A 26942-nucleotide genomic window follows, 5' to 3' on the forward strand; every position below is an offset into this window, starting at 1 on the left:
GAGCAGGAGCATCTATAGCAACAGGAAGTCAAGAAGAAAATGGAATACACTGGAATAGGAGCATCCATAGCAGCAGGAAGTCCAGAAGAAAATGGAATCTGAGCTCTTTAAGTCTTTGGTGCTAAACCCACAAGAAAATAAATAACCTCTATTTCACATCTACCCCTCAATTCTAAATAATAAAGGCAATATCATTTCACCTACCAAAATTTAATATTAAAGCAATCACTATTAATAAGCAAACATCCACAACTCGATTAGATACATATACGTGAATACGATTTTGCCCTTCTGCTTTAGAGAATTATCCGACAGGGAGGGTAATTGTGGCTTTATTCACACCTTATATAGCCAATATTTTGATGACAGAAATGAAGAGATTTTTTAACAGGACAGAGTTATTAGTAGGGTTTTGTGTTCCCTTAATGTAACCTCCTGCATCTTTTATCTATGGAGTAAATTAAAAGATGTATATCAGACAAACTCAGACACCCTAAAGGAACTAAAACTTAATACGTCACTAGTTTGACACCATTTCTTATCAAGAACTACAGCAAATAAATTGATAGTTTCTTTAAGAGGTACCAAAAATGTGTGGACAACGAAAGTGGCCAGTTTCAGCAACTCCATTCATAAAATTGGTAAGTACCAGTAAGTAACCTTTTAACTGCTTATATGCCTTATCATCCTGAGTCCTGAGAGTATAGTATACTATACCATACTTCATACATGATTATTATATAAGATGTATGTACAGACCCGAAGTATAGTATAATATACCTGCATTTGTGCCCTAACTGTAACCTGCAGAGTTTTTTCAGAATTTTTTCCTCATGTCAGTGACTATTTTTAAAGTGTAGAACTACAGTATATTGAACTTTAAAAATAAAACAACAAATATCTCAGGACTTAGGAGACTATATCTCCATAGAAAAGTGAACTACTGAGAAATACCATTAGCTACGCTATTTCACACATCGACATTGAATCACATTCTATATTACGTAAAAACAAGTAAGGAGAAATTGTAGTACCGGTATGAAAGAAGTTATTAATAATAACAGCACTGAAGGAATCTATCATAAAATAAAATACATCATTCATTTGTACTTACTTTATTAATATATATTATACAAATAAGGTAGAGGTACATGCTAAAAGAAACCCACCTGGAATTCACATTTTCAATATACTTTTAGACAAAGAATTTGTTTTTAAGTTCAAGACGCACCTGAAGAGAGACTATGCTGTGTGTAAGAACATTCCTTTTACGCATGTAGAAAATCTAAGACATTCAATATTTGTATAACATACGTATGTGTTACAAATAATAGGTTATTTACAAATTTACATTAGGATGATTATTTTATTCACATTCACAAATATTATGTTAAACATTTTCAGTACAAGTAATTGACATAACATGCATAGAAAAGGAAATACATTTAAACAAAACAGAATACGTTGTTGTTTTCTAATGCCAGGCGTTTGACAATAAAGACATTTGACCTCTTGCATTCCAATATTTTTCAAAGATATTATCATGGTCAGCCAATGAAGTACAGATTTTGAGGTGTTTCAAATCCATTGCTTGGTATGAGTTGCACAATGGGCAGTTAGGGGACTGATATATTCCAATTCTATGCAGGTGTTTGGCCAAACAGTCATGGCCTGTTGCCAATCTAACAGAATATATACTTCAACATTATGCCAAGGGCATCATACCAGAAGGATATACCAACAAATTTTGCGTTATTATAATATTTTAAGTTTGAAAACAATTGTTTGAGAATTACAATTGACATCAACAAGAATCAAAGAAAGTAACTTGCTGACTTGTTAGAAGAAATCATTTCATCTTTTTATGGCTCTAATGTAAATTTGTAGTTTTGTTCATACGCTCTTTTGGCATGATGCCCTCAATATGGAATAGCCATTTGCATAAAGTACTGTAAAAAAGAACAAATAAAACAAGTCAACATGTCCTGACAAGCTGATTGTTACTGACAGCTTTTATATTATTTTTACAAGTTCTACCTTCCCCAGATATTGGAATGCTGATTGATAATAAATTTTTTAAGATTGCAGTTGCATTATATCTCAGATAAAAAATCTGTCAAGGACATAAATGTGTATATGGGGAAGTTGTCAACACTTAAGGTCATCATGCTCTGGGTTGTGTCAAGAGCAAGGGACGATTTTTTAAATATTCTACAATTAACAATATAATCAAGAGAGTCGATTGGAATTCTTTCAGTTAACTGATGTTTCGTTTGATCGGTATTCGGATAATTGATGCTCTACTGTATTACAGAATTAAACAGTTTCGACATATGGAGTTGCAAAAGCCACTAAATTATTTGCTACTGAAGAATGAAAGATATATAAATATAGCTATTATTAATACTCACTGATACCAGTATACTGTATTTTTTTTTTTTACAGAATTTACATGTCTGAATTTTTATTATTTCGCATATTGAGAACTAAATGGCCAACATTTAATATATGTATAACGAGTTTAATCACGGAATATCTTGGATGATGCAAGGTGAAATGATAATAATGTAACTTACTTTCTACTGCATAACTCTGAGAAAAGATTGTGTTACTCTAACTTAGAAAATATTTAATATAATTTCATGTCTGCAATTCTTTTTAGTCAATGCTAAAAAAATAGGCTTGTATTCATACCGTAAAATATCATCCATGTTGAATCTTTCGTACACTACTTTTAACACTTGAATATAAATAATTGATTAAATGGAGATCTTACTCGTGTTAATTATGTAAGCATGTGTGGCTTACAGCTGTTTCGGTGTTACTTGATGCACACACTATTTGACACAACTCTTCATCACATGAATGCACCCACGCAATAGGCAGCGAAGTTGAGATAGCGCCAAGATCTAGTAGGCTCTGAGGATGGTGTCAAGTAACACCGAAACAGCTGTAAGCCACACATGCTTACATAATTAACACGAGTAAGATCGCCATTTAATCAATTATGTAAAATATCAATTATGCAAATATTCACATCAGTTGATAAATATTGATCAATATTTATTTATATGTTTTTCGCTCGAAATATTTGACACATGTAATCATGTCCTTCAAGAATGCATGAAATCAGCAACTGTCAAATTTAAGGATATAAAATAAATATTATTTAAAAAAATGTACTGTTAGATTTTACTAAAGTGAGGAAAGCAAGAGAAATGCTAAATTCAATTTTATGGCAAAAATCTCTGTAAGATATGAAATCATAACGTAATTATAATGCAACTTTATAACTCTATATTCGAAAATGTAACTGCATATGGGCGTGACACATGGAGCCTAACAAGAAAGACGAAAGAAATTATTAGCTGCAGAGATGGACTTCTGGCAAAGATCTGCTGGTATATCTCACCTAGACAGAGTTCGAAATTCAAAGGTAAGTGAGATAATGAAAGTAGAAGATAGAACTATTCTAGATGGCTTATGGTATAAACAGCTCTCCTGATTTCGACATGTCCAAAGAATGCCAGATAATTTTCGACTTCTGAAACAAGTGATGAACTTGCAGACCACAGAATGAAGAATGGTCTTCCATGATCACGACAGACGAATAACAGCACTAATGCAAAAGTTTTAATGACTTCGTATTGATTCTCGAGTTACCTTTCCTTTAATATAAGTTAAGGAAATTATTTAAAATCAGATTATTTATTCTTTGTCGCAAATAGAAATAATGAACAGACTGAGATGACTTCATGAGGACGATCTCTAAGTAACTTGTAAATATAAGTTAGGTACCAACTTCAATTTTAAAGTCAACATAGCTTATATGATACTTTCATTGTTGGTTGATGGCAACAGCAAGTAAAATTAAAAGGCCTGTCTGGTTCTCTAAATCTAAAATCGAGTTTAAATTAATTGCTACAAATTTCTATAATGTTAACTAATGTTTAGCAATTTGGAGGATCATAACCCGTCGTTTTGTACCAAGCTGTCAATTTTTCTGGCATTGACAAATGGTCTACAACAGCTTCCAGAGTGTCATATGAATCTAAGATGATAAGATCATCAGGTACTGTATTATTAGAAAAATACCCACTTTCAGACATGATAAGGAGGTCGCTACGTGCATCTCTATTATCAATGCCAATGATGAAAAGAGGCATTCCGGAGTCCTTCAGTTTTCGGGCGAGACTCTGACTGATTTTGGAGATATACTTTCGATCAGTTAGTAAAACTGCAAAAATAAGAGAAAGAAAATTTGTTACTTTATCTCATATTTTAAGAAGTCTTAGATGTTTAAGTAAACATGTATCAGTCAATATAATAATAATAATAATAATAATAATAATAATAGCAACACAGTACATTATTAAAAGTTGTTAATTTAACTAGTTTAATATATTATCATTAGTGATATATAAGTGTTAAAAGTACTGGTATGTGAATCAAGAATGAATTTCCAAAATAGGCATTTAGCTTCGTTCAAACAGAATTGCAGTATCTGGATTTATTAAAATTCAAATTGCACTCACCTTTATATTTTTATTTCTCGAAAATGGAGTTTGAATAAATTCGTTAATAATTTGGTTACCTTTCATCATAAAAATTCAGTCAGTGTCTTCTTAGTTCCATTGTTCCTTCACTAAAATAATTTGAGCTGTACCATTTTTAATTGGATAAAGGAATATAAAAACTGTGCTATCGAGACGTCTCTATATAGTTTCAGAAAATTCCGTTCAAATTTATTAAGGGCGGACATTGATAAACAGCTTATTTATTTTAATGTTCGTACTTTATTAATATTTCCTTTTGGAATAATTAAGATTAATGGGAAACATTAGTGATAGAATGCAAACAAGAAGTATGAATAACTACGCAATTATTGTTTATAAATCACAAGTTATCGGACTTAATTGTTGAAATTAGCACTCCAGTTTAATGTCATTAATTTAATATGTCAATAGATGACCTACAATAATGCGAATAAAGAAAATAACTTCCTAAATGTCTGTAAACTCAACTGTGTAATCAAATAATTGGCTAATGAGTACTGAATATACTTACTAATTAAAGTATTGTCAGTGAGATCATAAGCCTTGGTTGTCTTCTTAACCAGCTTCAAAGCTCTTCCCAAGCTTGGACTTCCTTTATGGAATTTAGCAGCATTAAGATATTTTATGAAGTCACATGTGTTTTCTGTATCTAATGTGGCTTCTGTTTCCACTCCTGTTTTATATGCCACAATCAGGCCTGCGGTCTGGTTTTTAGACAGCCTACAAAAGAACAAAATTAGCTATAGTTCTGAACATAATATGAAAGGTTTCTCGTAATGAACAGTTTAAAATCCTGTTTTAATTTGTATGCTATTAGCTGCTTAAATAAAATGAAATACATAGGAGCTCTGATTAAATTTATTGGAATATATCATATGCATAAGCAAGGTTTATATTATTTTTATACAAATTGCTAAAACGAATATATTGTTGTTGTTTAGTCAACTGTCTGAAGACAGGTTGGAACCATAAGCACACCAATAAGGCATCACTCATGAGGCGACTAAACCAAGAGATAATGGGGTAGGGTGGCCAGTTCCTTTCCTCATCCATGGCATAGGTCTACCTGGCTGACTAATAAAATATTTAGACTTAAGATGTATACAAAAAATTGTACATCCGTTTTAATTAATTTTATATAATAACTGCGAGAGATAGATAGACAGAGAGGGGGAAAGTGGGAAACGGGAGGAAGGAGAGGTGTGGAGAGAGAGATGGGAAGAGGGGGATGGGGTGAGGGGCAGAGAGGGAGGGAAATAGGGAGATGGGTAGAGGGGGAAATAGGGAAAGAGGGAGGACAGGAGAATTGTGAAAGAGAGAGAGGGGAATTGGGGAGAGAGAGAGAGGGGTACAGGGGGAATGGGGAAAGAGAGTGGAAGACGGAGGGAGAGTAAGATAGGGAGGTATAAAAAGAGAGGGAAAGAGATGGAGAAATGAGGTACAAAGAGAGGAAGGGAGAGAGAGGAGAAGGAGAGTGGTGACGAGAGATGGGTGGGAAGAGGGATAGAGGGAGAGGATTGAGAGAGGGAGACAGGGACAGTCAGGTGGAGGGGAGAAGGAGAGAGCGGAAATATGGGGAGAGGGGTGAATGGGGGAGAGGGTGAAGGGGGAGAGGGAGTGAGAGTGCGAGGAGAGAGAGGGGGTGAGGGTAGAAGGAAGGAGAGAGGAGGGCGGGAGGGGAAGACGTAGATGGAAAGGGAGAGAGAGACAAAGGTGGTGTTTGTGTGTTCAGAAATATGCAGTAAGTCACAAAAGTAACACAAGGAAATCATGTCTGTTTTAAAATGTTCATCCTTGAATTTATTGTTACAATAATTTTTTAAGCAAAAGTTCAAATTGATAAACAAAAAAATTAGAAATATAGAAAGAAGCTAATTTAAAACTTTAAAACTTAAAACTTAATTTAAAAACTGCAGATCTCACGCTCAATAACAAATTATTTTGCAGCAATAACTGTTTCTTAAAACTGTCCTCATGGAAAACAATCCGTTACTTACGAAAACATGCTGACAATCTGTTTCACAAAGTCGGTCATGATTGAGAAGTGCTCATGCAATGTTCTTTCTGTTTGCTCTAATACAAACAGGAGAGCCCCAGGTGTTTTAATACTGCCCAGCCTGTTTCTTATGTGGTCTCTTATCAAATTAGCCATAATATCTGCCTCTGAAAATAGAATTTAGGGTTGGTAATAAATTTTATTGTGCAATGTACAATAATTGAAATACTGTACTGTTCCAGTAATAAACTAAAGTCATATTCAAATTGTAAATATTTTCTGACAAACGCAGGAAATTGAACATTATTATTTCATTAAATATTTTTCAGTTATGTTACAAGAGAAATGAATTTTTAAAAAGAGTTCCTATTTATCTGTGTTTAAATTTCGACATTTACTTGCAAAGCAGGACGCCATTACTCCGCTCCAACCTTCTGCTGTACATGTCAGTTTTTTACTACCGAATAGCTCGTATCCTTTATCACACATTATGGAACATTCATCATGTTCTTCTGACGGGAATGTAGAACAGTGTGAGGGGCTCCATATTCCAGAGATCTGGGATCGTAGCCTCATACAACCTGTATGAATAGAACACACTATAAATATAAAGCTATTTAGTCATACGTTAAAAAGTGTTAAACTTTTTTTTTTAGATAGAATTAATATACCTTGGACAGATGGCCCGTTTCGACGTGATGTTACGTCTTCATCAGTGTCTCCTGAACTACTTGACTACTCCTGTCCACCAGTAGTTCAGGGGACACTAATGAAGACGTAACATCACGTCGAAATGGGTCGTTTGTCCTTTAAAAAAAAAAATAACACTTTTCAACGTGTGACTAAACAATTTTATGTTTTTTACAAACAAAGTGTTAACGTGAACTATAATCAATGAATGACATCATAAATGGTACCAGATGAAAAGTGTTTTTTGTTCGTAGCATTATGACTACAGTGTTCTCATTTATCTCAGTTTTTATATAATTTAATATTAAAAATCCTGGGTGAATGACTCAAGTCAAGTAAAAAAAAAAGAGAATAAATATTCTTATCCAACTACACAATTAAATAAGATTTTTAAAAATGATAATTAAATAACTACACAAAACATAGAAAGAGAGAAAGAAAGAAAAAAGTAAGAATGGAAGGGGGTAAAAAGAGAGAAGGGCAACAGAAAGGGAAAAAGAACACTATGAAGTGAAGAGAAATAGAAAGGAAAAGAGAAAATGAAAGAAAGGAAGAATGGAAGCAAGGAAAAGTGTGTTAGACAAAGGAAAATGATAGGCGACATGAATTTGACATATATTTCTCAAGTTTTACGATGATTTAGTTCTTCCTCTTGTTACCAACGATATTCTCGTTCTAGTATCTGTTGGTAATGATTGCATGCATATGTTACACGTTGTACTTCTTGCATTTTGTCGGTTAATAAAATTGATAACTGCTGTCGATATTCTATAATTTTCGATAATCATGATTGTCAATAAATAAAATACCACAATGGTTCGTCAATTTATTTTCATTTCTTTCCACTGTACTTGCAGAATATTTCCTCTGACAATGTTTTTCTTAGTTTGTTTATTCTGTTATTAATGATTCTGTAGGTTATTTAGCATCAATGGAACTGATGATAGATGGTATTTGGAGAGAAGAAGTCGAGGATTTGCCATGAATTACCTGACATTCATCTTACAGTTGGAAGAAAACCCTAACCAGGTAATCAGCCCAAGCAGGAATTAGGACCCACACCTGAGTGCAATTCTGGAATAGCAGGCAAACTTGCTATCATCTGAGCTATGATGGGTGTTGAAAACATTTTTCAAGACATACTGTCTATATATATTTTGTACATTACATGATCTTATATAAGAAAATAGTAGGCTAATAAAAAAATTAAGAGTGAATTCTGAGTAAATCATCATTCGATATTATTTTTTAAACCTTTAGAAAAATATTATACTTCATGTGCATATTTCATGGATGAACTGAGTGACTTTGTAGATATTGAATATGAATAAAATACAATAGTTTAGAAGAAAGCTCCGTATACAGGGAGACAGACATACAGACGACATGCCAAAAATATTACAAAAATATTATCTCAGTGTCGAAGGTGTTCAAAATTTATATTTCCTTGAACATCTCGAATCGATTTTGCAGTAGTTTCTCTTTGTACATTGTACACTGACATAGCAAAAATAAATAAACAACGAAAGAAATATGAAGAAACGAAAAATGGAAAAGTAATTAAATGAATGACTAAATGAATGAATTGACGAAGTATGAAGTTTACTTACAATGTTTCTCTGAAGGTTTTAGGTACGCTGAAACAAAACAATTTTGAAATTAGTTAAACCTATGCATTACATTATGCTCTCATGGGATCGACCTTGAAAGATATGCAATAATGTTGAAAAGTAATAAAAATTTACAAGATATCATTATAGACTTTCAAATTGGTATCCGTATCAAGATCTACAAATAACCAATAATTAAAGGTAATATATAACAATGTATTGGTATACTTACATGTGTTGAGGAAAGAAATAGCATTTTTAAGTGCATCGAAATCAGTGACACCAAAAAAGTTTGGTCTGTTGTTTGGACCACGTGACGCAAGAGATTCCAGTTGCTTTCGTTTATAACCACCAATCCCAAATGTGAAAATGATGTTTCCATCTGACTTAAGACGATCTGCAATTGTTCTAGGATTGCCATGACTGCGTCCATCAGTCATAAGAACTGAAAAAAGAAAAAAATTGTTATGAAATTGCCACAAAATCATAAAAAAATTTAATTAACTATTTTACTAATAGGTTAATTGTTCTTTTAAGAATCTAAGTTATGTAATTTTTGTTGTAATAAAACAGTAATTTATTAATTTACTATTATCATTATATTAACTACTCAAAAGTATTGCAAGTCGGTATGAAATTTATTTCAAGATTTTCACCAAAATTCATATTTCCACCAACAATGATTTCATCATGCCTGCAATCCATTCTCCCATTCATCTGGACTACTTTTCAGTTTGAAAGTTTCTCTGTTGACTGTCCTTTTGTATCTGATGCATGTTCATTGTCTCATGTCTGTCCATGGCCTACCTGTCTGTCTTTCTATTCATCTCTTTCATATCTGTCTCTCTATTTAATGTCTAAGCTTATCTTTCTGTGCAGAATTTTATTCGCAGCCATTTTGCTGTAAATCTGTATATCAAGGAAACAGTAGTAACAAAAACTAAATATTTCTTACAGAGAAGGGTGGTGCTGTGCACGGCATTTGCATTGATTTCATTTTCAGCTGCATGCAGAGCTGCGCTGAAGCTTGTGCCTCCACCTTGAAATTTGACGTTTTCCAGACCCATCAGAAATGCACAAGTTTCATGTGTGTTAAGAGGGATCATCACTTGCGTCTGCGTGTTGAATGTGATCAAACCGGCTGTTCGACTATTTGAGAGACTGCAACACATCAGACGGGAATAGAATAGCATATACCATTACTAGCATTACATTGGTAGTGGTGGTGGTGGTTACAATAATAATAATAATAATAATAATAATAATAATAATAATAATAATAATAATAATAATAATAATAATAATCATAATAATAATAATAATAATATAGTAATAATAGTAACAATAATAATAATAATAATAATAATAATAATAATAATAATAATAATAATAATAAAATAATAATAATAATACCAATTTTATCCAGATCGCCTTTTTTAAAATTACAGTACCGGTAATGTATGTATATACAGTATCGGTACTGAACAATAAAAGTTTTTGAAGTCATTTACATACTGTACTGTATTATGAATAAAAACTCCTTTATTACATAGTACATGTGAGTAATGCCTTTCTACATTACTGGGTCCGATCTTTATCATTTTTACATTACAGGATTAGCGCTCTCATCCTCCTTATTATCCGCATTTTTGTCTATTTAGATTGTCCTCGGCCCTTATAGTCCGGATAATCGGGACTCTATTGTAATAATAATTTGGACCTTGTAATTAATTTGTGACTTCAATAACAAATTATTGAAAATAAAATAAAATACCTGATGATAAAAGAAATGGAATCAAACTCCAATTTAGTATAAATTGGGGAGACATGTAAATTAAAGGGAGGAAGGAATACATATTTCGGAGGTGACTACATAGAAAAGAACAATGCATCCAGAGAAATAATAGTAGACACAAACCACCTTCTCAATTTTGTGTTTGAGGAAAGTCAGGGAGATGAGGTATAAATAAATTAATGTAAGTACCGTACTTAAAGTCCCGTCCCTCTAATTTCCGGCAGCCAATCACGTTGCAGGTTGGCTACATTTAAACGTGTGCGTCTTGTGATTCGCTAATAATTACGTTATGCAGTTCCTAAGGCTCGATAAATACTTAATATAATCGCCCGCCATTTTGGCTCTTTCGTTGGCGTTTGCAGAAAACACACGAGGACGTTATTTGCCGCTCAATTATTTGTTCAATTACAGTGCGTTTGATTTATTATCATGGGAGCTACGACATAATAATGTTTAACAGTGTGGCAAATAGATCCCTCGCCTGGTAGCTCGGCAACGAAAGAACAAAAATGGCGAACGATACTACCTACTTAGACGTTATAAAGCCTTGACTTCCTAAGATGTAAGCAAAGAGGAGGAGTCATGCCGGGAATAACAACGTCGCGACTATAATAATAATAATAATAATAATAATAATAATAATAATAATAATAATAATAATAATAATAATAATAATAATAATAATAATAAATAATAATCCGTGGCACTACAGCCCATGAAGGGCCAAGACCTACCAGCCAGCAGCTGACCTCACGGCCACATGCCGAAGCAAAGGTGAACGATCATCTAACCAGAATGGAAGTATTATGTGATTAGGATGATGAGCCTCCCAGCTGATATAGCTGGTTTGCTTAACCGGATTTCGCTACCTATCATAGCTCCCCAAGTGCATCACGATGCTGGGTGGGCACCGGTCCCATACACTGGCCGAAATATCATGAGAAAATTTCTTCCCCCATGAGGACTCAAACCAGCGTGCATTCCATAACGCGAGTCCTAGGTAAGATGCCTTAGACCATGACGCCACGGCATGGGACAAATTAATGTACTTATAATAGTAAAATATTGGTGACACCCATTATTATTATTATTATTATTATTATTATTATTATTATTATTATTATTATTATTATTATTATTATTATTATTATATCATTTGGCTGGCTGTGTGAACCTAAAGACATCGGTCATTTTTTTTTGTCTCTGAGAATGTAGGCCTATGTGAGAGGCAAAAAAAGTATTGTGAGCAAAGAAAAATAGATCGAAAAGAATGGTGACAGGATATTCTAAATAGGAATGTAAAAGCGAGAAATTTAGTATCGTAGTATGCCTTTGAAGTTTTTTTTCTCTAAAAATTAAAATTAGGTGCCAGTGTTTTACACATTTTTCGAGCAATACTTTCAGATATGGTATGATACACAACTAAAAACTTTGAAATAAATGAGCTGTAGAACTATACTTACGAAAATTTGCTGACAATCATCTTAACAAAGGATATTTGCTTCTGATAGTCTGCAGCACTCATGCTAGTTGAATGGTCCAACAGGAACAGTATTCCAACCTTTTCGAACACTGCGAATGTGTCGTCCATTGAGTCGAACATTGAGCGTGTTGTCACTTCTGCAGCTATTTAAAAATCATTATGAGTGAGAATTGAAAACAATTATTTCATTACATGTACAAGTATGGAATCTTTTACTGTGCCTCAAGTAGTATTTTCCAGATACAATTTGACAGGGCATATGTTTGATTACTGGCAGGAAAATAGACAGAGACTGGAAGACTGGATGTGTGACCCTAAACTCATTTTTGTTCTACGCTATTTAAGTCATAGTCTTATGCCATCCTGGCCACACCGTCGTGCTGCATCTGATTCTGTGTGCACCTGGCCGAAGTGGTCTATGTTCTTAGTTGAATAGAGTGAGATGGTCAGATGCAAAGTAAATTTTGGTGTCATCATGAAGAAGAAGAAGAAGAAGAAGAAGATGACGAATTCACAATCTTTTTTATAAAGGAAAGCAGCATATTAAAAAAACAACATGAACTTAGCCAGTGGCGGCTCCTGCGTATTTCTTAAGAGGAAAGAAGTTAACAGCACGAAATGATACCTTCTTGAATAAAACATGCTACAAATTAGCCTACATGCATACATTTAAGACCAGGTAGTGTTGGAGTTGGCCTTCCCTTCTGTATAGCAATAATCTGTTCTTGTAAACTGAGTTTCCTAAATTTCACAAAATATATTATGTTTTCACTTCCATTCATTATTGAATAATTGCAAAAATTAACAATTACAAGGAAACTCACAATCTCGCAGCATTTCTCGCGCACACTACAGCATCACACGTGTTGGAAGAGACTATAGCTACTAACACGTAATCGGAACCGTTTTACGGAAATGGGAATGGGAAATAATCTGAGGAAAGCGAGAACACTGCACCCAACCACGTGGTCTGTGTTGCCACATGTACATTTTACAAGATCAGTATTACATGCTTTTGAAGAATGTCGGGTCTTGTGGCTGTTGCCCTCTCTAGTAGACAATGAATGGAAGTGAATTTCAGGGGCCAAAAGACCTGCGATACTAACATAGAACTAACTACTTCCTCTTTGTTTTATATAAACCCAACTTTAACTTCCAAATATCCTTGAAAGATTCAAACCATGAATAGTAGCCTATATAAAGTGCAATGAATAATATTTATTAATAATTTAAAAAAAAGTTTATATGGTATCTTTCATAGCTTTGCGTTAAAACTGTTTTTATTGTGTCTGCTCCTAGATGTGTTATAGTCTGGTTGAATGCAAAATCGTTAGATGGCAGCGGTAGCGAGCTTGCTGCATGACTAGTCGGTTTCTATTTCCCGCCCATGCGCTGATTCAGAGGAGGATCTCCTCCCTATCCATTCATTTACTTGCTTTAAAACTCTGCTTCTTTCTCTGGCCGCTAGTGCACTGTTGTCTATGTGTGTTAACTGCAGTAAAGGAGGAATGGATTGACTTTCCTCTACACAAACAATCTCGCATCTTTCTCACAGTTTTCTAGCAGCATATGAGCGTGCGTCGTTTAAAACTCGATCAACCGAGGTTTTCTTATAGCTGAGAACTTAAAAATTATCGAATCTTCCTCGAATTTCAAGGCACATATTTTATTTGGTATTTACTTTCAAAAGAAAAAAAAATGTGAGGAGGACGTTCCTCCCTTCCCTCCTCCGAGGAACCGCCATTGACCTTAGCATTCCCATTCACCACTGTTAGTGGTAAAATAGATTTCTGGCTGAGTAACAGCCTAGATCATATCGTCGCCTGAATGCAAGAACTAGGTAACTTGATTTTTCATATTTTTTGACATCGCCTATTTACTCATTTATTGCACTAAGGAATATGTCTCGTTTTCTTTTACCTATTTGTTATATTGGAAAATAGATGTCGCTGGTATCGTTCGATCAGTTACCTAGATCCTGGATTACATTTTGTGCGATTTTTGCTATGTTATAAAAGAAGTAACTAAAAAACACAACTTTCGAGTTACCTAGTTCTTGCATTCAGGCGACGATACATAACAGCGAAAACCTCTAAATAAGAGCTGGTTTGAGTGAACACAGTTTTAAATTACTCACAATTACATAATGGTATCTGTCCCTTTCCAAGTGGCCCTAACCACCCCTCCTCCGTGCAAATGAGGCTGGGATTTCCCACCAGCTCGTAACCCACTTCACAGCTCATAGAACAAGAACTGTTTTTCAGACTTCCTGGTACCTGTGTGCAGGATGGAGGATCCCATTTCCCATGAGTGGGATTGCGCAATGTCATACAACCTAAACACACATTCAACATTTAAATTACATATCGTACCCTGATAATATAATTATCTTCTAATCTGAATAATAACCACATTACACTGTGATTAACGTATTTATTATTTAACCCTCGAGAGGCCAAGTTGAGTACCCCTGTGTTTCTTTATAGCCTACAAGGTGGGGCAGAATGAAATCATGATTTTGATTTACGTAACACCCATCTGATAGTTGGGATGGATTGATGTTAGGCATGGCGAAACATTAGTCAAGGTATGCCATTTAAGGTTGGAGTATTAATTGTTTAGGTTTATATGGCAACGATTTCTGTTATGTTACTGAAATCAACAAATCTGAATAAACTTCGTCGGATATTGCACATAGACTTAAATTACCATCCATACAAAATTCAAATAATGCAAGAGTTGTCGGACAGTGACTTCATCTCAAGAATAGAATTTCGCAATGAATTTATTCATTTAATGAACGAAGATACAGTACAGGAATTATTCGTCACTTAATACTCGTAATGTCAGATGAAGCCCGCTTTAAGTATGTTCAGAATGTTGGAATTATTCCATCTTCCGTCTTGTATCCCAGTAATACTTAGGTAGGTAGGCCTAAGTACATTTCCGTACATGTGCAAAAGCCGCTAGATTTAATCTGACCAAAATGGGTACCTTGCGCATACAGATGCAAAACCAGCTAAAAAAAAAATGCATTATGAGAACGATATACTTCCTCTGAGAATAAAAACTTATTTTGTTAAGTTCCCACATTTATTTTTGTGTTTTATAAGTCAGCTCAACTGTATCATCTAGAAAACAACTGTTCCTTTTATTTGCTGAGTCAGATAATACATTCGCGCGGTCTTTTACATTTGCATTTCTGAGCCTATATTTTCTGTTCATATTATTGTTTTGTTTACTTTCTACAGTTTACGAAAATGTTGGATAGCAGTAAAAACTATGAAGCTAAAATTGACGAAAAGTCAACGATGTTATCTATTGAAAATCGTGAAGTTCTGTTAAGAACTGAAAATCTTGCTCTGATAATATCCTAAAACAGCCAGGGCAATGGGATTTCAAATTCCAGAAGACAAAGAAAATCACAATCACGTGTAGTAAAACCAGTAAGACAGCATTGGTTAAAGATGACCCATTCTGTAACATTGGTACGGTACGAGTGAACCTAAAAGCCTCTGCAAGATGGGAAAAAATTTCAAGCAATTTGGTAAGATTTAAGATATTGGTAAGGGACTGAAGTAAAGCCAGCAAAACTGAATGATGTCAAACTACTTCTGTCTCTTCACTTTCGCGAAAACAGGGATGAAAATGAAAAGCTGCAGTTCTACAAGTATGCTTTGCTGAAGAGAAAAATGTCATGATGAAAGATGGCATCAATGACGAAGATGACAGTGACATTCATACTGATTTTGAGCTCATGGAAGAGAATGCTGTAGACTTCACATGAGCAAAGTTGTTTCTCTCTTTCAACAATAAAAATATGTACCTAGTTGCTAATTTATGAATGTTTTTCAAAGGGGGGGAAAAAGCATACAAATTAAAGAACTTATTTGTGTATATTTTTATCTTTTTTTTTATCCCTTTTAAGAATCCTATCAATATTTTCAGTAACTCAGCATTAATAAAATAGCAGGCTTTACAAATTGGTAGTGAATCAAAATGGCTGCTCGCTGAGTTGCAAAACCAGCGAAGTAAAGAATACATTTGCAAAACCAGTTATGTGACGAAGAATTATTTAGATACTGTAACTAATTTTCATCACTCGGGAAATTTTAGGCTCCTATACAGTAATTTTTAGGTTTTTTTTTGCGAAAATTTTGGAGAAAAAATTAGCTTTCTATAACATTTATAACAGTTTTTATAAGTTTTCCATCAATACCGTATCTAAAAACCTGTTATAAAGCATGTAACAGGTTTTGCAAATGGGCTACTCAATTAGTCATAGTAGGGATGTCAATAGTCCAGTCCATGCCGTTCAAAATCACTGATTTCTTGCATTAAAGCTACAAAGCAAAATACCTACCTTCATTACTGTTGCACATAATTTTTTCTCCAAACAATATTGATAATAATGTAGAACTATCTTGTTCTTACCTAATCTATATTAATTAATTTATTTAATGTCTTGCAAACGGAAAATGTATATATCTTGTTATTTATTATGTCTTTTTGCAGTTTTACTATTCTTTGGAAAACTTAAGAGTGTTAAAATTAAATTCATACTAGAAATCAAATAAATTCATACTAGAAATCTTATTTTGTGTGTGTGTGTATTTTTTGAGTTTGTATCTAATGACGAACCTATAATCTGTAATAGATTGTACAGGGAATGAATAAATACAATACAATACAATACAATAGAATACTAATTAATTTTTATGACGAATTCTATGCTCTTTGTGCAGAAGATATGGATCCAAAATAACATCTCAGTATAAATACTTACATGTAATATCGCCATTGTAGAGATATGCTGATGAAAAGAGAAAAATAAAACGAATTAATATGGTAATGTAGTACCAGTAATTTAATTAATTTGACATATTTATTCATAAAATGAACTTTTATTATTTTGTCAGATATACCACAGAACTCTATTATCTCTATCTTTATATCCAGACTATTATAAACAGACTTTAGAAAAACATTAAAATCTTATTATTTGTAACAGGTCACAGAGTAAGATGAGAACTATGTTTGAGACAAATTTACGGTACTTAATCCATACTCACAGTGTTCTATAAATGTAACTCCCAAATTGTGGTTGTACTGTCGAGTAACTTTTTTTTATAAAGCAATGAGAACACCCAAATGTTTCACATCAATTCAACCATAATAACAACTTAAAAATTCTATAACAAGAATGAAGTTTCAATCAGGAGATGACTCAAATCCAACAGTTTAGATTATAGGTGAAGTACAAAAATGTTTTAAATAATTTATAGACAAGTACTGTCTGTGATTGTTATCTGTAGTCCTGAAAATAATTTATATGGTGTTACAGTGAACTCACCCCCTCCACTGTTATGGAAAATGTTAAATGTTATGTTTTATTTAACGACGCTCGCAACTGCAGAGGTTATATCAGCGTCGCCGGATGTGCCGGAATTTTGTCCTGCAAGAGTTCTTTTACATACCAGTAAATCTACTGACATGAGCCTGTCGCATTTAAGCACACTTAAATGCCATCGACCTGGCCCGGGATCGAACCCTCAACCTTGGGCATAGAAGGCCAGCGCTATACCAACTTGCCAACCAGGTCGACTGTTATTATGGATGAAAGGTAGTGTCTACTATTCTATTACTGGATATGAATTAATTTCTCCCACCAATGCAGGAGTGGAAAACTCGTATTGTAAACAGAGCAGCCAGCATGAGTATCTACATACAACAGCAACTGCAGCAGGAGAAGCTAAACTCTCTGGGACTGGCTGTTTCCCATCCCTGAACCAGTGTTTTTGGCAGGTCGTGGACAGCCGATAAGGGGTGGTCCTTCAGCTTGGGGGTTGGGCGAAGGGCTATCAACCCATCACCTTAAAAAACAGCTTGTTACAAATCAGATAGGGGCCGTTGGTGGGCTTATGTGAGGATGGCAATGAACCTGCGGGTTCCTTAAAAGCCATTTGTAAGTATGTAAGTAAGTAAGTAAGTAAGTTAGTGAGTAAGTAAGTAAGTAAGTAAGTAAGTCGTCATTGTTCCTGTAATAACTCCTATGTGCAACTTATAAATTTTTTCAGTAGGAAAAAAAACACATTTATTCATCCTATGACAGCTGTGAATTCTTACGTTTTTGAAACAAAGAAATATAATTACATATAGGAGATTTTATTATTTGCTGTATCACTTTAAGTTATTTAATAGAGCAAAAATCTGAAAATCAATAAATATGTCACATAGGAGTTATTGCAGGAACAACGATGAAGTATTATATAATTCTGAGTGATGGACCACAAGACACTTCCAGATACCAGTCTCGAACAATATATAAAAATTATCAGTTATGATAACAATAGAAAAATTATCACTTATTTTATTGAAAACAACAATGGAACTGCTTACATATCTATAAGTCACTTAAAACATAGCTTACCATTCAGTTCTTAAAGAACAACAATACAAATAAAAGTAATTTATGATAAAATAGCATATTATGAAATTTAAAAGAAATTTATATGCGTATATTATATTTTTTTATTTTTAATTGAGTGTAAACATAACATTAAAATATCTGGATACATTTTACTTTTCACATAGTGGTCAATTTACTCATGCTATAAATAGTTGTATATATATATTTAACTTACCTGTTAGCCCAATTTTTACTAATATAAATACAATTATAAAACTAAATTAAAAAATAAAATAAAAAGGAAAATGAGTTTGGAATGCACTATTCAAATTAGCTATACCATACTTACTGTCATTGAGATATGTCACAAAGCTGGAAAACATATCATCATCTGACATTGAAAAGAAATTTGGTACTTGAGGCGTATTTACAGAAGATAAAGATGCAATCTTTTCTAGTGTCTCAGGTTTGATGTCATCTCCAGTTCCTACAGTCAGTAATTTATAGCCCTTGGCTTTCAATTTTTTTACAATTTCACTTTCATCTGTTGAGCTGTTCCCGTTTGTCACCAAAACTATGAAATGAACAAAAATAATAGTGATCATAATAGGAACTATAATTATCATCTATAGAACTTCAGTTATTTCGTGAATATGTACCGTAATAATGTTTTACAAAGAGTGGTGGATAACTGAAGATTAAATACTGGGCCCTGAATTTACTTCCTAAATTTCATTACACATTAGCGTAATAATGTTTTATGTGATTTAGCAGTCTTCTTGCCCATAAACTTTCTTGCCTTTGTGGTCATTTTACCCATTGCCATTTACGCCCATTCATAATTACGGACACGATTTTTTCACCAATGAATGTTTGACCCATGGAAATTTTTGTCGAATAATAAATTCTGCACAAGTGTGTTATGTACCAGTAGCTAATTTATTTGTGTGAATGCATGGTAATGTAACACTTTTACAAAGAATATTAGTTTATTTAATTCATTTATGCAATTTTGTAACACTTTCATACAGAATATTGATTTATAATAATCATAACAATAATTTAGCCTAAGTCGTCATTTTCCACGGTCTCCTCGCTGTACAACTTCAGTTTGTACGATACTGTTCGCACCATGGTACTGATGTCCATTGTGTTCAAGCATGTCTTTGCCTCTTGTAGTGACAGCGATTCTGGTATCCATTACCTTTTAATTTAGCAATTCGACACTAATTAAAGTACACTTACCAATTTTGCGCCAGGAAATAACCAGGTAGTCGTGGAAACGTGACAATGTAGATACAGCATTGTCATGGGCGAGAACAATTTCTGATCGAAATAATCTCTGTACATATATTCGGAATACGAAATTGTTCATGGGCGAGAAATAGTGGGAAAGATTTCCATGGACAAAAATAGTGGGCATAAAACCCAGTGGGTGAAATTTCATGGGCGAAAAGACCTGAAAGCTTTCATGTAGATGTTATCCATTAAAAATATGTATAAGTTAAATACCTAAGCAAAGTATTTAATAAACGCATAATAAAACCGTAAAAAATTAAATACAATCAATAGAACTTCAGGATGTAGGGCTACACCTATACTCAGAGTGATAATGCTATAGAAAAATCAGCCTTCTTTGATGTTAAAATGACAACCACATTATCAATTGATATTCTGGGAACGATCGGTGGCATGAAACAAAGTCAAAATAGGATTTTGGAATACGAGATTTTGCCGGATAACTGAATAAATACCGGTTTCTTTATTAAAACACATCACACAACACAAATAATACACTAATTTAGGTTCGAATATTTACTGAAAACGAAAGTTCGTGCGAACTTCCTAATGTGGCAACACTGACGGCCAGAACATAACTAAACAAACATAAAAATGAAAGTTTGTGCGAACTTCCTAATGTGGCAAAACTGATGGCCCAGACTGTGGCAATGTGACAGATTTAAACATTTTTTTTTTGGCCCAGCCAAATGTGCCATTGTTTTGGTATTGCCCGTTATTTGGGTGCCGGATACGAGGAATTTTACTGTATAATCCCCTGAGCAAAGCAGTGCACTGGGCCCTGTCTACACAATCACATACAGGAAAAAAAGATGTTAATTATACATAAAATAAATTTACATCGGTAAGTCATGTAATAAACCTACAACTTCTTTTTCCTCCTTTTTTTCTTACACTTCCTTTAATCCTTCACATGCTCGTGAATCCATTACAATAGTCTGCTTCCAAAACATTGTAACATCGCAGGCAATAAATACATAAATATTCCCATTATTAGCTGAATATATATGCTTACCTAGAACAGCTTGTTCAGAGTGGTCAGTGCTGGTGATATAGTCATATGTAAAACTTAATGTACCTCTCAAATCAACTTCATCTGCACTGTTATCAGTCAGCAGGTTTGCTAATTCTAAGAATACGCATACATCAGAAGTGTCGAGAGGAATACTAACTTCCCCTTTCTCCCCATATGTTACTACACCAGCTGATAATAAGCTTGGGGACAATCTGCAATCCAAGAAGAAGAAAAGAAAGCAACATGTCCACATGCATCATTGAGAGTCTTAAAACTTGTTCAATATTTTGGGTCAAACTAAAAATTTTCTTATGAATAACTTCTAGAACAGTGAACAGATTTGAGATATTTCTATTCTCTGAATTATTTTGTAGAAATTTCTAACCTTACAAATTTTGTTTTATTTTCCTTCCATTGTTATTATATACGCACAACAAAATATGAAATTACTTAAAATTTCGAGAAAAAATAAAATTAAAGATTTTTTAATGTGATCTAAATGCACGCATATGCAGACATACACAAAACACATTTATATATTCGTCTTAAAATAATCGTCTTAAAATAAAGATCTAAACAGTGTCTTATATTCAATAATGATAAGGTAAAACTGTACAACTGCAAAATAATTTGTATCACATAAAAAAAGTAACTTGAAGATAACAATAATTAAATATAACACACAGCAATAATTTTATTCGCCTAGATAACGTTTACTTTGTAAGTATCTTAAGTTACTGTACTTGCTGATAATCACTATTTTGAATGTGATTATGCCAAAATACGAGTACTATACAAGCTGGAACAATGTTCAGATGAACACGTCATAGTTAGTGAGGTATCCTACATTGGGAAATATAAATTAAAAAAAAATTGATGATGTCTTACCTGACAGCAGCTACCACAGACTTTATTAGCTCCACAATATTAAAGAAATTGCCAGTACCCAGATTCTTCGTAGTTGATATCACAAATAATAAAACTGTGTGTCGAATTTTTGTATTGTTGAAATCTAATAGTTCACTCAAGGAACTATTCACTCTTTCAACAAAAGCATTACCCAAACGGTCAGTAGCTGTAAAGTGACAGAGAAATATTTAGACAAAATAAATAATAAAAAAATAAGAACGCACACTATCTATTGTTACAGAATGAAACACCTATGATCACATTCTTTGGTCAACTACTTTCGTTTGCCATCATAGAGACCATGCAATTAACATTATTTTTTCCATAAACGTACAAATTTTCTTAGGTTATATTTGGTTAGTTTATCCTTAAGTTCAGAGTGACTAGATTTTGAAAAGGAAAAACCGGGACACCCTTATGTGATCTTTAAGTCAAGTTCCAGGACAGAAAACTAATTCTGAACGTTTGGTGGTGTTGTAAGCAGAAGTACCTTCTTCTTCTACAAATTTTAATTCTTATTTTCCTGCGACTGTTGGTATGAATAAAAGACGTCATTTTATTAGACAATGATGGTAAAGTTTCTTTTTGTTTATGTGGTCATTGATGTCTGCTCTGCCACAATGTGATTTTGAAGCTGAGTTACACAGTGTACACTCTACTTTGTCTTCCCACTTTAATTTCGGAATATATGGAAAATCTTGTTGAAGTGAACAGTTTCTTTTAGTGTATTAATGAAAATTTTCAGTTTTATACTCATAAATATACTGTGAATAAGAAGCACAAGCCACCAAGACAAAGCACAAAATGACCAAAAGGAAACTATCACTCAATCTTGGACTTATTAATCACGAAGGCATTGACTTTTCGGAGGAGCTTGGTATAAGTGTAAATTCGACGCAAATCCAACTAACTTACTCTTATAATAATCGAGTGATCGATTTTAGAAAGTGGAACAATTTTGCACCCCGAGAAAGTTTTTGGGACAAACCATCCAAAACTATGACTGTCTTGGTTCACCCTGCTTAAGTTAAGGTTTCTGTCAGCAGTCTTTTCGTATGTTTACATATTGTATATGATATTCTTATACTAGACTTTCAGCATTTCGCTCATTACTCATTCTGCACATTTTACTTATTGCTAAATGGGTTTGTGGAAGGTCTCCCAGTGGTGATATTCGGCTGGTTTGTATCAGTTCGAACGAACTGGTTGTTAAATTATTTTTAGGTAATATTTGCAATTATCATGGACATATACCGTATATGAATAATTTCAAGGAAAAATTGTTCCGGAGCCAGGTATCGATCCCGGGACCCTTCGCTTAGCGCGTGAACGCTCTACTGACTGAGCTATCCCAGGAACTATACACGACACCGTCACAATTTTTCCTTTTATATCCACACAACTCACATGAGCTGACAAGATGCCAGAACTCAACTGTGAGTGCACACAATTACTGTGTGACTTTAAATTGTGGCTTTCTGTTAACATACCTCCAGTAACGAATGTATTATACAAATCTGGCTTTCAGGTAGTAGCTCCCTGTAAAGCAGGTTTGAATAATTTCAAAGAAAAATTGTTCCGGAGCCGGGTATCGATCCCGGGACCCTTCGCTTAGCGCGTGAACGCTCTACCGACTGAGCTACCCCAGGAACTATACACGACACCGTCACAATTTTTCCTTTTATATCCACACAACTCACATGAGCTGACAAGATGCCAGAACTCAACTGTGAGTGCACACAATTACTGTGTGACTTTAAATTGTGGCTTTCTGTTAACGTACCTCCAGTAACGAATGTATTATACAAATCTGGCTTTCAGGTAGTAGCTCCCTGTAAAGCAGGTTTGAATAATTTCAAGGAAAAATTGTTCCGGAGCCGGGTATCGATCCCGGGACCCTTCGCTTAGCCGCGAATGCTCTACCGGCTGAGCTACCCCAGGAACTATACAAGACACCGTCACAATTTTTCCTTTTATATCCACACAACTCACATGAGCTGACAAGATGCCAGAACTCAACTGTGAGTGCATTATTCAAACCTGCTTTACAGGGAGCTACTACCTGAAAGCCAGATTTGTATATACCGTATATGTTTAACATAGTTACACCTTAGAGAACTGGTTGTTAAACTTTTTTAATATCACCACTGACTGAGACTTAAAAATAAAGTAGGTTTAGCAATTAATTCGTTGGTTGTAACAGTACTTACTAATACACAGAGGAGGCACACCATTCCAACCATCCCTCCCACAAGTCAGTTCTTTGGTGCCCCACAACTCGAATCCATATTTGCAAGTCAGTGAACATGTCTCGTTGTACACTGACACTCGTGTGTTGCATTCTGGTCTTGACCATTTCCCTCGTTTCACATATTTTAATGTTGGGCAGCCTACAGAGAACAACTTATTGTCAAAGACCTTTTTACACATTTTATCCTACTGGAATATCGTAATGTACTTTAAAATAATGTGACATATCTGAAAATAAATCAATAATAAAATAGCCTAGTTATTAAATCACGAGAGTACTGTTCCTCATGAGTCATTTTCAGGCTGTTAGTTGTTATTAGTATTTTTATGTATCACTTCATAAAAGTAATTTTCATAAAATTTGGAGATCCTTGATGCTCTTCAGAAACCTAGACTTTAAAAGTGACAAATAAGAAAAATTAAAAATGCTCAAATAAGTTTCCTTATACTCTGTCCAGCAAGAGGACAAAGTGATGTGAACCATATAACATATACATTCCAATCTTCAACAGGGGAAATTCTCTTCAAAATATGTGACTGGTTTTCAGTCAATAAATTGGTATTGAATTGTAACAAAACTAACATAATTCAATTTAAATCCTGTCCAAATTCAACGTCGCAAATTTCTAGCGCAATAATTAACAATAGATCCCTATTAGAAACAACAATTTCTTGGCTCAAAAATCGATAATGTGTTAAATTGGAAAAATTATATTATATAGCTTGTTTTGCTATTAGATCTATGCAAAAGATAGTAAATATCAATACCTTAAAAACAATATACTTTGCATACTTCCACTCAGTAATGAGCTTTGGAATAATATTCTGGGGAAATTCCACAGATAGTAACAGTATATTTATATTACAAAAAAGAGTAATTAGAATAATAGTAGGTGCCAAATCTAGGGAATCGTGTAGGACTATTTAAAAAAAACTACAAATAATGCCCATGACTTGTCAGTATATCTTTTCATTAATAATCTTCCTCGTATGTAATCGTGAAAACTTTGTAACTACTTAATTCAACAGTTCATAGCATAAATACACGTCAAAAAATGACTTTCATACTCCATCGGCAAGTCTATCGTGCTATCAAAAAGGAGTGTGTTATATGGCAGTAAAAGTTTTAATAACCTCCCTATCGATATAAAAAATGAAACTCAAAACATAAAATTATTTAGGGCCAAATTAAAGAAGTACCTAATTTCTCACGGCTTCTATTCTGTAGGTGAATTCATGACATTTAATAATACTTCATGAAATTGATACTAAAACTTCTGTGTTGTACTAGTAGACTATATTGTAAATCTCGTCTGTATATATTTCATCTAGACTGTGACTATAAATTAAGACTTTATAATAGTATTAAGTTTTTTGACTTGTTACATATTCTAGCTGTAAGCAATGTATGAATACCATGGAATGTTAATAAATACAATACAATACAATACAATACAATACAGCAATAGTTCAGAGTCACTGCCAATTCAGACATCCCAAGACCACATGCATGTGTAAAGTTAATTCTGCAAACAAGGTAATGTCTTAATTTCGTGTTGCTTTCTATACCAATGATAAAGATGAATGAATTATTGCAGATATGAAATTATACGGAAAACGAAGTATCACAAGAAAACTTTCCCCTATAATGACATACAGTACTAAAAACTACCAAAAATTTCACTTCGACAAACTGGGATTTGAACATGGTGAAAGCTACAGCAATATTATTTCGGCAAAGGTTAAACGCCACACGAACCTACACACGTGCATGCATACAAAAAATATAATCTGTGCCAATATTTTCACTAACAACTGTCAGAAAATTAACATTTAACTGAAAATGTTACTGATCACATTTACAGAATACCGGTAGCAATAAAAAATTAGTAGAGTTCAAGAGTTACATTGTACATTTTCAGTGATTTTTATCTGTTTGCAATGGAAAAAAAATGTCTGAAATTTGGATGCATGCTAACAGTGTACAAACAATTTCAATGAATGATATGTCGAGCAAAATTATTGTAAAGTACTACACAGAATTTTTCACTGAACTCACCTTTCTCACATACGAATGGTTTCCCACTATTGCATTCACGAGACGCAAACTTAGGTTGACCATTTGTCTCTATGTTGAGAGACAAACACTCACGATCAGAGTGAACCCGTTCATCTAGCCACACTGGAAAGCTGCTGTCAGTCTTGGATTCTCGTATTGTTTCTCCCAACAGCTCCCAGCGCCATTGTTCCTTAGACTTATGCCCTCCTATCCAGATCTCGGGTACACCTCACAAACAATATAAAAACATCGTAGAATCATCAGAAAAATCTGGCAGGGCGAAATAATTCTGAGGTAGTCGTGGAAACGCGACATTGTTCAAAAGAATATTGTCAGGAAACAGCCAAAATGATCCTAAGGTAGTCGTGTTCAAATAGCACTGTTATGAGCAGAAAAACTAATGATCTAAACGATTTGTAACTTACGAGAAATCAAGAGCGAAAAACATTATTCGATAAATCCAATTTAATAATTAAATAAATTTAATTCCACAACATTTTTATAGGTGAAATTACATGAGTGAAAAATTATGGGCAATATAGCCATGGGCGAAGAATATTGGTTGAAAAATTCAATAGGAGAAGTTTCATGGGCAAAAATACCTGAAAGCCAGGCAGCAGATGTTGTATTTTAATTAGCAACAAATGAGCTTCGAAATTATTATTTGTTACATATCACACTTAACATGTATTCAACAAAATCCATTACTATAACATAACGAGTGTTTTTACGCTAATTCAAGAAGAAGGGTGCTCTATTATGGAATTTCGTTCTTGATGATGATAAAAAAGGAATTAATGACCAGTAAAATGATGCCGAATATTACCATGAAATATATATAAACATATCACTTATACAAATTTCGGGCACA

At 33.8% G+C, this 26942-nt stretch overlaps 1 protein-coding gene across 1 annotated transcript in view; it reads right to left on the reverse strand.

The window, feature by feature from the left end:
- Positions 1-1116: 1116 nt before the first annotated feature.
- Positions 1117-26942, reverse strand: part of LOC138704229 (lymphocyte antigen 75-like) — a 66866-nt gene continuing 41040 nt past the window's right edge. The window contains exons 20-34 of the mRNA XM_069832113.1: positions 26072-26299; positions 23973-24152; positions 21742-21928; positions 20854-21065; positions 18889-19113; positions 16917-16943; positions 14268-14465; positions 12111-12273; positions 9808-10013; positions 9085-9297; positions 8853-8879; positions 6951-7133; positions 6554-6719; positions 5068-5276; positions 1117-4237 (exon numbers count right to left, since the gene is read on the reverse strand). Coding sequence (XP_069688214.1) covers positions 3951-4237; positions 5068-5276; positions 6554-6719; positions 6951-7133; positions 8853-8879; positions 9085-9297; positions 9808-10013; positions 12111-12273; positions 14268-14465; positions 16917-16943; positions 18889-19113; positions 20854-21065; positions 21742-21928; positions 23973-24152; positions 26072-26299 — 2711 coding nt within the window. The 3' untranslated portion in view covers positions 1117-3950. The remainder of the gene's footprint in view (positions 4238-5067; positions 5277-6553; positions 6720-6950; positions 7134-8852; positions 8880-9084; positions 9298-9807; positions 10014-12110; positions 12274-14267; positions 14466-16916; positions 16944-18888; positions 19114-20853; positions 21066-21741; positions 21929-23972; positions 24153-26071; positions 26300-26942) is intronic.

This window comes from Periplaneta americana, chromosome 1 (assembly GCF_040183065.1).
Source record: "Periplaneta americana isolate PAMFEO1 chromosome 1, P.americana_PAMFEO1_priV1, whole genome shotgun sequence".
Taxonomy (NCBI): domain Eukaryota; kingdom Metazoa; phylum Arthropoda; class Insecta; order Blattodea; family Blattidae; genus Periplaneta; species Periplaneta americana.